A 13,583-nucleotide genomic window follows, 5' to 3' on the forward strand; every position below is an offset into this window, starting at 1 on the left:
ATCTGCAACAGAATAAATAAGGATATTTATTTTCTTTTTACAATCATCTTCTAATACCTGTTTGTTTGTACTTTAAATAGTTAGCGTATACTCCACTTGGTAGGTGGTGGTAGCATGTCTTGTGTGGCTGGGATATGTATTTTGAACTAGAAGAAAGTATTTATCCAAAAAGGAAACAACCAGGAACAGAACACTGTGAGCAAGTGCTGCAGTCTCACTCATGGGTAAATGCAAATTCAATGAGATGCTGGAGGATGACCAATATCATAGCTGGCTGAAATTATAATTAGCCATTTCCTTTTTAAAAAATCTCCACATCTGCAGTTACACTGCAGTCATACATAACAGATGACCAGCACTGGTTGTAACTGGACAGCAGCCAAGGCATGGGAAAGAAAACGCTCAGGGCGAGAGCTGTTAAACAGTAGTCTGAACAGATTAATGAACATGACATTTGTGTTCGCAAGAGTGAAGTCCATTTGTTATTGCTGAGTTGTTCACATTTAGGTGGTCAGTTCTATTACCCTATTCTGTCTGACTCTGATGAATGAATGAATGCAAAGCCAGACAGGGATATTTGTGTATGGTTGATAAATCATTAACGCTGTAGTTCCTTTTTTATAGACCTGAATATGTTTTAACCAGAAATTACATACTTTATATTCTTTATATTAAATTTTATAATTTCTACAGCACATGATTGATTTTGATTGCAAGGCAGATATTGGTTTATAATCACTTTTTGAAAATCAAACTGTCAACTTTCTTTGGCCTGAATGCTACCCACACAACATTAAATAAACAGATTTCTGACACGGAACCACTCTGCATGTGTTAATGCAGCGTGTGTGGATATTGTAATGAAAATTACTGTACAGGGAAGAACAGGTTGTGCTTGAACACCTGCAGACATCAATTTTCAGTCCTTCTCTCTGCAGGTTGGGGAGTTTCGGGCTCATGCAGCTGAGTGGACAGCAAATGTGTCAGCAGAGTTCAAAGAGACCCGCCGGCGGCTCAGCGTTGACATTTATGACAAGTTCCAGCGTGCTGCATCCATCAAGCGCAAGCTGTCATCTGAGCTGGGCATTAACGCATCCATCAACCAGGAAATCACCCCTGGCAAGAGGACGCTGTCGGCCAACCTGTATGAGGACAGGGAGGCTTACCCCAGCGTGACTCTCTCCTTGAGTCCCGTCATGGGCGGCCTGTCCAGGAACGGCAGCCTCTACCTGAACGGCCTCAGTCCAGACTATGCTGACCGGCGAGAGATCGCCATCATCGAAAATCTGAAATAAGTAAATAGAGATTTAGGGAACTGAGTGAAACACGTCTGGTAGTGGACAGAGCTTACAAACACACACACACACACACACACATCTGTGCTTACTGACTGAGAATCTGTGAGAAGGTACTCCTGTGCATTCATTAAGTGGCTTGTGCTCCAGTCATTTATTGAAAGCCTTGAGACTGACTTAAACACAGATCGATTGTCAAGACGTGTACATTTATGTGAGTGTTTAACACTTACACAAAAGCTCGCCGTGTGTTAGCTCACAGATTCCAGTCATTCTACCAAGGAGTCCAACTTCTTTTCGTTACGTGTGTGCCAAAATGACAGCTGTGCGACTGACTGAGACATAGCAGGAGCATGATCCAGACTGGAACTAATGATTGTATATCAGGCATGAGTTTAACAAACTTCTCATAGCCCATGTTGAGGTAGAAACACACTGGACATTTTCTCAAATACTCACAAACAAGCCCGCAAATGTACAGAAACAGAGACTTAGCAAGCAATAGTCGTATCTGTGCTCATCTGTTGAATTTTCAGAGGCCCTGAAATCTGCATCAGATAAAGAGGATCCTTACTGGAACAAGCACTCCATCAACAACAGTGAACACTGGGTTTGGCCAGGCAGCAGTCCTGTGCTAACACAAAGGAATGTGTTATTTTCTTTTTAGTTCACACTTCTTCCAGTATGAAATCATATGCCTTGCAGTCCCCACTCAGTCCGCCCTCACTAAAGAGACGAATGTTGACATATTTGTCACTCCATGACTGATATTCAGCTTTTCACCCTAAGGAATAATCCGAATGTGCCTTACTAAAAACCACACGGAAAGTGTGAGGATGGTGATGCATGAAAGATTGAGAAACACTTTGTCTGCCTACTGATTCTTGTTATATATGAGCACAGTTGTAATGAAGACATATATCAGAGGCATCTTGGGAAAAAAACAGTATGAAGTAGAGGCAAGTGGAAGGAGAGGACGTAGACATGTTTGAATGAATCTACAGAATGCATGGCCACTGAGTGGATAAACAGATGTGACCAACAACCTGAAAAATGTTACATTTCTGTCTGCCAGTGTGAATTAGCCATTTGCTAGCAGTCTTAACGTGCTGAGATACTTACACTTATCACACAGTGCCAGGCTCGTTGGTCAGACTCTCCCCTATACCAAAGTAATGATCTTGTTTTTCTGACAGAAGAATCAGAGTGTTCTCCAGTCTGATCAAAGGATCAGGAGTGCTTTCTGTTATTTATAAACCCTGTCCAGCAGGTCTCCAGAAATAAAGCCCATTGCTATGTTTTTTTTTTTTTTTCATGAAACTGAAAAAAAGAGCCTGGTGCTCGAGTATAAATAAATCCAGTGCATGTATGGTACGGTTGCAATGAAAGCTCTGAGTCTGTGAAGCATACAATATCTTTACCTTACTGCTTTTCATAATGTTGCAGCTCTCATCACTACCTTTAGATTTAAAGTTAAAGAGAATATTTCCTCAGCTGGTAAAGATGAGATCCTTTATGTATTGTTACTGATGAATGTACAACATCAGAAATCTCGATTTGATGTAAATCCCTGCAGTGACTACATTACCAAAATTTTAGAGGTCTGTGATTTGCATCACACTGATATAGCAGCATTGAGTCAAATGAATGCCTCTCTGTGGCTGATTTGGTCATGATTAAAGATTATGGAAACTGAAATGTCATGGTGGCACAGTTAATATCTCACTGTGATTCTCAGTACAGAATACACATTGTGAGTTCACATTATAAAGTTCAGGATATTTCTGCAAGAATAGGAATTGATTGCTTTTGATTACATTATTTTAGGTTCTGGCCTCTCCCGGTGGAATGGTTTGGATTGTGTGTCTTACTGTATGATTTTATTCAGTGCTTTTATCCAGCAAGATATGCTGTAATATTCTCAATACATTTGATAGTGCTATTTACAGTTTGTAGCATTAAAATACATTTACAATATGGTGGGACTTGCAAGACAGTATGCCATATGTGGCAAAACAAGCCTACTTGTCTGCTATACCAAATGTCTGTAAATTATATCTTGTGTTAAATGGACTACATTTGTTTTTTCGTTACTCTGCATTTCAGGGCAGCTTAGCACCCTCTCTGATTTTATTCCGTCGCTAAATGGCAGGGACTGGTTGCACCAGCTCTTTGTTAGTTTGAACTTAGTCTTTAAATATGAGATTAGAAGATTTATAAATAACTAAATAAAAACAGATTGCACAAAACAATGTAAGTTATACATGCAAACAAACATATTTAGTAAATATTTACACTCATGAACTGCCATATGTAATGGTTCCATAGCTAAATGAATTGGTATTACCCATTTAGAGTTTAAACCAAACCAACACGTCTGAATTTCACAAAATTAACAAATTATACCTCAAATTAAAAAAAAACAACAACAAAAAAAACAAAACATTGTGCCAGTGCAGTCACTCTAAACAACCAAATAACACCAGCTGCCGAATTACAATATAGTCAAATATTTCCCTATTCATTTTAAACTGCATACCTTTACTAATACCAAACACATTTCTCCATAATATAAAAATCAACAGCACCACACAAACTTGTTGATGGGCTTACAGATAGCTGGTGCAACCCTGTCTAGGACAGTATCAGCAGGTTACAAGATAGCTCTCTTTTCCTGTTGTGAATGTCCTGTTTTTCTTGAAAGCGTGAGCACCATTTTGTGCAAGTCTGAGTGACTGTACTCTAAGGTCACCAGCTGTCATGTGTAATCGAGTCAAAGAGTAAGTCACAAAGATGTTATGAAGAAAAAAAGTTAAAAATAACCATAGGAGACTCTTTCAAAAATGACTGTGTTTCTAAAAATACCATTAAGGTCTTCTTGTGCTTTTGCAATCAATAGCATCAAAACACTTCACAAGGATACTGTATGTTGTAAGGACACCGAAAGAAAGACTTCTCGTGCATCAATGCTGAGGTGTCTGGGGAAAAGCAATCCTGTCCTTTGTGCAGCTGCTCAAAGCGAAGCCCCCAAGAGTCGTCCTATTGCTTTTTCCCAGTCGACTGTGCGATTGACAGGCACTGAGAGACGAGCTGTCAGTGCTGAGGAGAGTCAAGGAGTGCTGTCAAAGGAGTGTTATGTAATACATCAGGCTAAGTGAGGCTGGGTGTGCATGCTCACAAGTGTGTGCGTGTGTGTGCTGGGGTTTCGAGAAAACTCATTTCATTTCCACCCACACAACCATTTTCACATGGCATCCTCTTGTTTGCCCAGCAGGACAGTTTTTTAATTAAGTCTGTGGCTGCATCAAAATCCCAGTTCAAGCATGTTGAATGTATCTATCCATTCATGACGGCAGAGATGAGCCTCATTATGAATGTAAGCACATGATTTAACATTGTGATTCATGTATGCAAAGAAGTTCATTTAGCTCCGTGGCTATTTTGGCTACAGACATTTTAAAGCCACCTGCCCTGATTTATTTATAAAACACAATGACATTAAAACATGATTATGTACCAGTAATGATTATCAATAGTAGGGAACAGTGTTATCATGTGAAAATCATGAACTCATAAACTACAACTTTGGTTTAGTCAGCCTCCTAAAATGTATGCATGAATATCTTTTTAAATGAGACCCCTTATGTTAAGGACCCTGACTGCATATAAAGATGGACAACATTAAAAGTGAAGTCAAAACATCAGAGTACATCTCCAGTACAGGTCTTAACACCCCCATGTCAGCACATTGGACAAGGGTCACATTAAAAACACATCAAATACATTATTCCCAGTGATGGTTTCTGTCATTTTAGGTAGTTTTTGCTACACGGCTGTGTGTTCAAGTGTTAATTTTTCTGATAACTTATTTTTTTAAAATTAAGTTTTTAAATAAATGTATCACAGCTCCACCACCAGATCACTGCTGCACAGACTCCAAATGACATAACCACCGCAAGTTGGCAATACTTTTTGACTTCACTTTTGTACAGTGGGAGGAAGTGGAGACGGACAGTCCATCTTTACGTGTGTCAGTGTTCAAGGTTAACAAAAATCAAGAGATCAATCTGTTTTTTCTGTCGTTTTTAAATTCCCATTAAACTCATCTGTAAAATCCAGTATACACGTGGGGGCACACATGCACATTTTTATAAGAATCAACATAACTTCAACAAGTGTTGCATGCTACTTTAAATGTTATTTCCAGTGTTTATAATCGCAGGCTTTTCTTTGATTAAGAAAAAATGGCAACCATGTGTTTCTGGTATGTTAATGTTATTGTGGATATGTCACCTCAACTCATGGCAAACTTTTCAGAAGGTTTAGAATAAAATATTTTATATGCAAAAAACACTGATGGTCACTTCTTGAAGCTCTAGGAAAAAAGCTTATGAAACTGAAGTAGCTTATTGTGTAATTTTAGATTTCATGTATTGTCAACAAAACACATGAAAAGACCAAAAGGACATTGTGTTAGCGTGTCTCATGACTTCCACAGCCTGTTGGGCACTCAGCCCAGAGGCTACTGGTTCCTAAATAACTTTTTAAAAAAAGGCTTATTCAAAATGGAATAAACAGTACATTTGTTGGGGACTATTTTCAGCAGCTGATTGATATACATTTGTTGGCATTGTGAGTATGTCTGGCAGCAGGATGGCGTATCAGGGACTGACTTTAAACTACAGTGCCAGTGTTCATGACATTGAAGGAACATGTTACCAACTGCAGCTACATGGTACATTTATGTGCATAGAAGAACAATCTGTAGCTACATTATGCAGTGCTATCAGTAGGATCAGTTCACAGCTGGTTTAGGTCATTTTGTACGATTTGTTGACAGTACAGTATAAAGTTATAAAATATCACTATCATTATCTTTTATGGATTACTCAGGGAGGAAAACATAATAACATTGTGTCGGGATAAAAATGTAACATACAATAGTTTAATAATATGATTCCTTTTTTAGTGCTAGCATATTGCACTTCACTGCTGTAATGTTTTTATTCATTTGTCATGGTGAGTTTCAAATTAAGACCCTTATTTTTCATTAACAATTATACATCAAAACAACCTGCACCCAACTGTTCTGTGCAGCTCAGTAATAAAGGACACAACGGTATGTTGTGAACAGTGACAGACTCTGGCTGATAATGGATTATGGCCGACAAACTGATCTGAGTCATAAGCTACAAACTGTTCTTCATGGTTCACAAGAACAGCGTGGATCAAGAAGGCTGCAACTCATGAGTCGCTGTATTGACACTTTTCTTTATGTGTATATCTTTACCTCATAGATTTGCTTTGCGGATTCTTTATGTACTGATTGTTCAGTCAGTACTCTACATTATTGCATACTAAAATACAGAACTGCAACGTGCATTCTGTAACGTAAAGGCTAAACCCACTCTGATCAGGGTCTGTGACGGTTTTCCTTAATGCGAACAGACAGGTTACTTAACAACTCCAAAGATAGAGGTTGACATTATGCGTCACCTTCCAGCCTCTGCCCTGTAACCGCACAGACAAGACCATAAGCACATCCCCAGATGCTGCATTACTCTGAGAGGACAACCCATGACTTCTGTGCCCTTCAAATGGAAGCCAGTATGATTCACTGCTGAGATGATAGCAGGCAGGCTTTATATAGGCATAAAGAAAAACAGAGTTGCGCTCTTTGTTGACACAGGAATGGTGAATTATTATATTATAGAATCTAGAGACTCATTTCATTTGGTAAATTGTTAATGTGCAGAATGTGTTTTGTGTAGAATTCTCCGAAACCTTTGAAGGTAAGCAGTTTGGGGATGCAGGGATTATAACTACACTGTCTTTAATTGTGTTATTGAAGCCATACAGTCACTCAAAGCTCCAAAACGGCTGCTGGAGATGTACTGAGATGCAGAGAGTATTTTGTACCCTGCAGACAGGGGATCCACAGAGCCAGCCTGGTTGGTGATTGGTTGATTCATTAGTGATTCTGTCTGCAGTGACATCAGAGAAAAGTGGTGACTCAGCCACCAATTGCTACTGTCTCGGGCTGGAGAGGTACATGGTGAGAGCGGCGCTTACCTCACACATAGAGAGGGAACTAGAGCTGTGTGTGGGTGGCTTGTGTGTGTGTGTGTGTGTGTGTGTGTGTGGAATGACTTCGTGTGACAGGTCCTTTGCAGACACTCTAATTCTGCTGTACTGTTCAGAATATAATTGGCCTCATAAAGTCTTTAACTTTATCTTTATTTTTAAGTTTAGTTTCTTTGCACCTCTTAAGGAGCATGAAATGTTGTTCAATATCTCATTGTGAGACACCCAATGTGGCACTCAGCTAGTGCTTCGACAGTCTTCAGCATGAATATGATGTGCATCACTGTACGTCGTGTGAAAAGGCAGAGCGTTTGTGGATCTTTGAAATCCAGTCAATAGTCCTCAGTATCTGTCTTGTATGGACAATAAAGCTTTTCAAGAATAGTAAGACGTTTTGAGACATATGCTTATACACTTTTTGTTCAGACAAACTATCAATACCCCTCCTAGGTGTGGGTTGGAGCCAGGAGACGAGATTAGGTTATTTTAGCATAAACACTAGAAGAAGAGGGAAAGAGCTAGCCTTGCTTCATCCAAAGGTAAATAAGACTAAGAGTCTATTATAGGATCCTACCCAGAGTGCTTTGTGCTAAATTATCCAGTAGGTCACTGAAAAACAATATCAACCTCATGGTGACACTAGAGGAAAAGTCAGTCATAGGGTCACCTAAATCAGTAGACTTCATCTTCTGAGGATGAGGAAAAAATGGATTCCTTCCAGTCAAAGTGGAGCAAATTGCTACAAATACTAAATGTTGAATGCAGTGTTTGCCTTGTAACTATTTCTTAGAGTGGAGCCCCTTGACTTTGACTTCCAGTTTTGCCGTTAGCTTCAGGTTTCCACTTAAGTGTTGCATGATAAATCAACTCTCCTTAAAACTATAAACTGACATTTTTAGGTTTCTGTTAATACAGATTAAGTAAATGTTAATATAATTAATTAATATAATAAAGCAACAAATCTAAATGCCTAGATTAAGTTTAGTTTAGGCATTCAGCTCTGCTCTGTCATGAGAAAAAATCTGTATTCAACAATGTGATGGCTGCTTCTTATGATTGACCTTTTAAGTCAGATAAGTCTAAAAGTGAACCTGACAAAACAGATCAACCCTTTTATCCAGAAGGGAATGATTTAAACTTTGACCTTTCCCTGAATCTAGCAACATTTTCCTGTCGTGTCCAGGCTGTTGCAGATAGGATATCCTCTCATGCTGAGAGGATGAATGACATCCTGCCCTTTACCGCTTCAATGCTCCCTGTGGAGCATGAATATATATAGTTAGAGAAGGTGTCCTTGATAAACAGTAATGACAGCAACCCAATGATATGGCTCTCAGCATACCTTGAATTTTATTTTCAGTGTGTAGCTAATATGCTCTCTCATTTTGTCTCTCAATGTTTAATAACCACCAATAAGACATTCTTCAAAGCTCTGCTTTGTTGGATATTCTCAGTCTTATATAAATACAGTGTGTTGATTTCATCTCAAATACTTGCAGATGATTAGTAAGAGGTTCTCTGAGAGTTGTGTGTCATAAGAAGTCTTTGCCCAGGGCACCAATGTTGCCTTCACAAGCTGAGGCCTGGACAGATTTCTGTTCCATTAGGTCTATTTGTGATTTGACAGCAGAGCACAGATGTTAGTGCCTCTGTGTTCTTGGAATTTTCTTTTGGAAGTTTGTGTTCCAATCTGTTGAGGAAAACAGGTTGTCCCAGTTCTTTCAAAATCCTATAAAGACAGATCTTTCTTTCAGATATGATTTCTTACCAAGGGTTTCTTACCAAGGGTCTGAGGTGGGTTCATTTTTTCCTAAAAATAGTAAGGACCTTTAGGGTGGATTGGGTAGGACTGTAAGTGTAGGAAAGCACTCAGATATTGATCTTCATTTTAATTAATCTAATATCAGCTGAAGAGAAACAAGCAGTGACAAGGAAGCTTTTAAACTGGTAAAGTAATAAAAAAAGATCGCAACCAGTCATTGCAATAAAAAAAAAAAATAACTGAACAGCAAATAATTTGACATTTCTCTCTGAACACTGCAAGAAACCAAAGTGATTTTTCCTCTTTGACCAGCACCATCCAATATTTTCACATTAACAATGGATTAAAACAGCAAGCGCAAGGCAGAGAATTATCACCTCATTTTCAGCCACAACAGGCAGCTGTTTTCATCAGTAAGCTCAGACAAACCACCTGTGCTCTACTCGCTTAAGACAAAAGAGCAGACTGACAAAGTTAGCGACTAGCTGGTGAACACAGAGAAACATTTAGCAGAAAAAGAGTCAAACATCTTCTCTGAAGTTGGTGGAGGCCAAAGCAAAGCTGAAAAAGCAGGGTAAATAATGAATTTAAAAGAAAAATGACTCCCCATGACTAATAGCAGAGCAGTTGTCACAATTCATACGCTTTTTAATCCATTTTGTATTCCATATAAGCCAAGCTCTGTAGGTTGAAGGGATGTCCATCATCTTAAAGGTGTTACAGGTATTAATGCCTGCAGATTCTGTCTGAGATAAACCCTTCAGTCTGTCACTAACTCTTTTTCTGCCACTAGTCTGGATAAGTCCTGCCACTGAAATGAACTGGGTTAAAGCCATGTCATTTCTCTGTGTGGACAATAAGGAGAAAAAATATAAATTTGGAAGGAAAGGCTACATGATGGATCATACACCAGTAGTAGGCCCAATCCTGTACATTCTTAGCAATGTCCCTTCAAATGGAAAGTGAAAAATTCTCTGCTACCTTAGCTATGTATTTAGAGCACTATGGGTTTGGATTACTCCTGATATGAAAACTGCAAAAGTCTACAGCTTCCCTTTACTTTATCCTGGACAACAAATTCTGAAAATAGCTCAAAATTTGAAGTCTCTGCCGGACCAGTCTTCTGGCAACCTCACAGTGTTGACAAGCCTTCTGGATATCACTGTGTGTCTGTGTAACTGTTCCACTGCTAAAAAAGGTTACAGCACAGATTGAAACATATGAAACACAATATGTTTATTATAGCTATATGCCGGGAGGTGTATATTTAAATTTTGGAGAGAATACCCCCTCTTGACTCAAACTCTGCACTAAATGTGTGTAAAAGTGTGGCATCTGTATAATGATAACAAAATGTCTCTCAAAATATCAAACCATTCCTTTAAGTATGTAGCCGGAGCTCGGATGCTGTTATGTTAGCTTAGCTTAAAGACGAGGAGCAAGCAAAACAGCTAGGCTCTTTTTACTCAAAATGTAGTTAGGCCAATATTCTCGACTAATTCTTGAAAAACAAAAAGTTCTCTTCTAAAATGTGAGAATATTTAGACTGTAAGAAACATATCAAACAGGCTCCAGAGTAAACTTTCACCCAGAGGCATTTGTACACCCTGAAAAAGTGTGCAAATCCAAAATGAATTAAGAGCAAGCTGACTGAAGATGCTACTGAATCATATCTCAGCTCTTTTCCCCTCACAGTACAGTTAATCGTAAGTACCTCAGACAAAGAAATCAAAGATATGACACACAAACCATTTCCACCTCCTCAGCCCCTGTGTGTTTAATTGAATCTAACTGATTCGAGTGAAACCAATCACTGAGGCCAAATGAGGAAGCAGCTTTATTTCATTCTACATACACAGATAACTCATGCACAGCCAAATTCCTATAGCTCTGATTGGTGTGCAAGAAGCACTGGCCTGTTGGGAAATTTAAAATTACAGTTGGCCTCATGGGAAACATCAGTATGCAAAACTCCAGCATTATGCATACAACAGAACAGCATAACCAGCCGTTTTAAATGTGCATACATTCAGCAAAGCCAGAGCAGAGAGAGTTTGTTCCCATGCAATTACAGACGGGGAGACAAACGTGAAGTTCAGTCACACAGTGACCCAGTTTTAAAACAATCTGGAAAATTTCCTTCAAAATGTATCCATCTATTGTCTCGTCATTGTGAATGAGTGAGACTTTCATTCTAGATAAGCAGCTGTGACGTAACAGAGGTCAATCAGCAAACTGATTCAGAAAACTTACACTGAAGAGCTACTCAATTATTGTCACGGATGTGTGAGGAGCTTTAATGAGCCATTTATTCAAAAGACGCACAAACACTGCAATTAATTCAAGACTGAGACTTCCTCAATTAAAATCTTTAATAACTGCTGTTATACAATGACTACAGGCAGGAAACCAAAGCACGATTTTGTGCTCGGATCCTGCATACAAAATATTTATGCTGCCAGTACAGCTATGCTATGCATACACAATCAGCACATAAAAGCAGCACAGCAGATAAAATATCATATAGATCTTTCACCACTGGGACCACTGACAAAGGTGTATTAATAAGCTGGGAAAGGGCTGTAAAATCAATGTGAAGCCAACACTTCAGCAGGATGCAAAATCTGACTTCACAGCAAATTCACATTATTTTATCCCCCTCCAAAAAAAACTCAGATAAATGATAATTGCTAATTCTTGCAGCCACGTCAGCTCAGACACCCAGGAGAGAGGCCTGTGATAAGTAAGAGGAAAATGGAGAGGAGGAAATCTCAAAGGAAATCTCACACATGAAGTGAGACAAGATGAGAGTCCTAACTCTGTAAACAGGAATGAGTGTTCCATCAGAGCAGAACACAGGAGGGAAGTGCACAACCAGCAAGTGAATCCACAGATGGCATCACATCAAATTTTAGCTTTTAAGCTTTTGGGGGTTTTGTAGGGGTTTTTTTCTTATCCTGTGCCCACCCACTTACTGTTGAATCTTGCAAACACTTAACATGTGAGCTTGAGAGGAGTGGCGTTTTTGTGAATGACCGTTTGGTGGGTTTTTTTTTTTTTTTCTGCTGCACTGAACAATGTTTTTGTATTAACAATGATCAAATCATGGAATGTGGAAAAAAATGTGTCAGCTGTACTGATAAACCCACAGAGAATTAGCACCTGACCTTTAGCATGTCTCTCAGCTTTGGTTTGGATTTGTGTCTCTGCACCTCTTGGGAGTATTTTAGCTAATTGTTTCAATTTATTCTCAGCCTTGTTTTCAGCCTCAGCAGGCAGCTGTTTTCAGTGACAACCTTCTGATAATCCCACTGCACTCTACTCTCGAGAGCAGTGAAACCAGACACAAACTGTGGATAACTCCTTATAAATTAAATAAATTGATTCTATTAGCAATGATAGCTTTGAAGCCATTTAGCTAATGATTTACTGACTGAATGGAAAACCTTGTCAATGCAAGAAATTCCTGATGTAAATGTGAATTATAAATTGAGGACTGATGCAAATGTTTCTTTTTCTTTGTTTGCTCATGCTCGCTTTGTTTGCTCATAAATAGTCCAAAGTATCTGATGTGGCATTACTTTCACCATTTGGCCAGAGCACAACTCTAGATGAATGCCAATATTGCTCTGTGTAATGTGAACTGTTTGCCAATGCATTTTCTGCTGCCCCCCAAGTCAACTGAAAAAGATCTTTAAATATTTAAGGATGCCAGAAGAGCAGATGAAAAGTGTGTGGGTTACTTGTACAGAAAGAAATACATTTTATAAAGCCTGCAGTTACATAAGTATATACACATGTATGTTTGTGCTCCACACATACACAAGGGCCTTTTAGATGTCACAGACAAAAGCATTAGCTCATAACAAATGTGATTACATTATATATATATAGGCTTGCCTTCAGCCTCAGGTTATAAAGTGCCCGTCACATGTGGGACACAAACCAGTAATGTGACTTGTGGGAAACATAAATATGAGTTGGTGCAAGAGGTGTTGTGAAATGTGACACAGAAAAACATAGCGTGGCTCTGGTCAAGTATTGTAGTCTTTCAGACAAAGGAGAGAAGCTGTGGACAATAAAAAAAAAATCAAAAGGAAAAAAAATCAGTGGAGGCAAGCAGGTCAGCTGATTTAGCTGTACAACCCTGCACATAAACAACTGCCTACTCAGACCACTCAAACATTAGAGGCCGAGCAAAGTGGAGAGCAAACAGCAGAGCAGCTTAAGTAGACTGAGTGCAGGTGCAACCCTAATTAATCAACACAGGTGTAAACAGTGAGTCTGATTATCTCAGGACTACTCAGGAGAGACAACTCGAACAGAGAGAACATCTAATGGCAAAACATAAAGAAAAGAAACAGAACAAAGCGCTGCTGTGACACGAATGATCCAAACTAAACCTCAGACTTGAAGAGTCAATGCTCTCACGCTGAGCACAG

General features: G+C 39.0%; 1 protein-coding gene across 2 annotated transcripts in view; it reads left to right on the forward strand.

Moving 5' to 3' along the window:
• Positions 1 to 5,609, forward strand: part of LOC124050823 (potassium channel subfamily K member 2-like) — a 29,627-nt gene extending 24,018 nt beyond the window's left edge. For both annotated transcript variants that reach the window (XM_046373700.1, XM_046373701.1), the window contains one exon: positions 939 to 5,609. In XM_046373700.1, the coding sequence (XP_046229656.1) occupies positions 939 to 1,295 (357 nt within the window). In that variant the 3' untranslated portion in view covers positions 1,296 to 5,609. The remainder of the gene's footprint in view (positions 1 to 938) is intronic.
• The last annotated feature ends 7,974 nt before the right edge of the window (positions 5,610 to 13,583 follow it).

The sequence above is a fragment of the Scatophagus argus genome, chromosome 19 (genome assembly GCF_020382885.2).
Source record: "Scatophagus argus isolate fScaArg1 chromosome 19, fScaArg1.pri, whole genome shotgun sequence".
NCBI classification, from domain to species: Eukaryota; Metazoa; Chordata; class Actinopteri; family Scatophagidae; genus Scatophagus; species Scatophagus argus.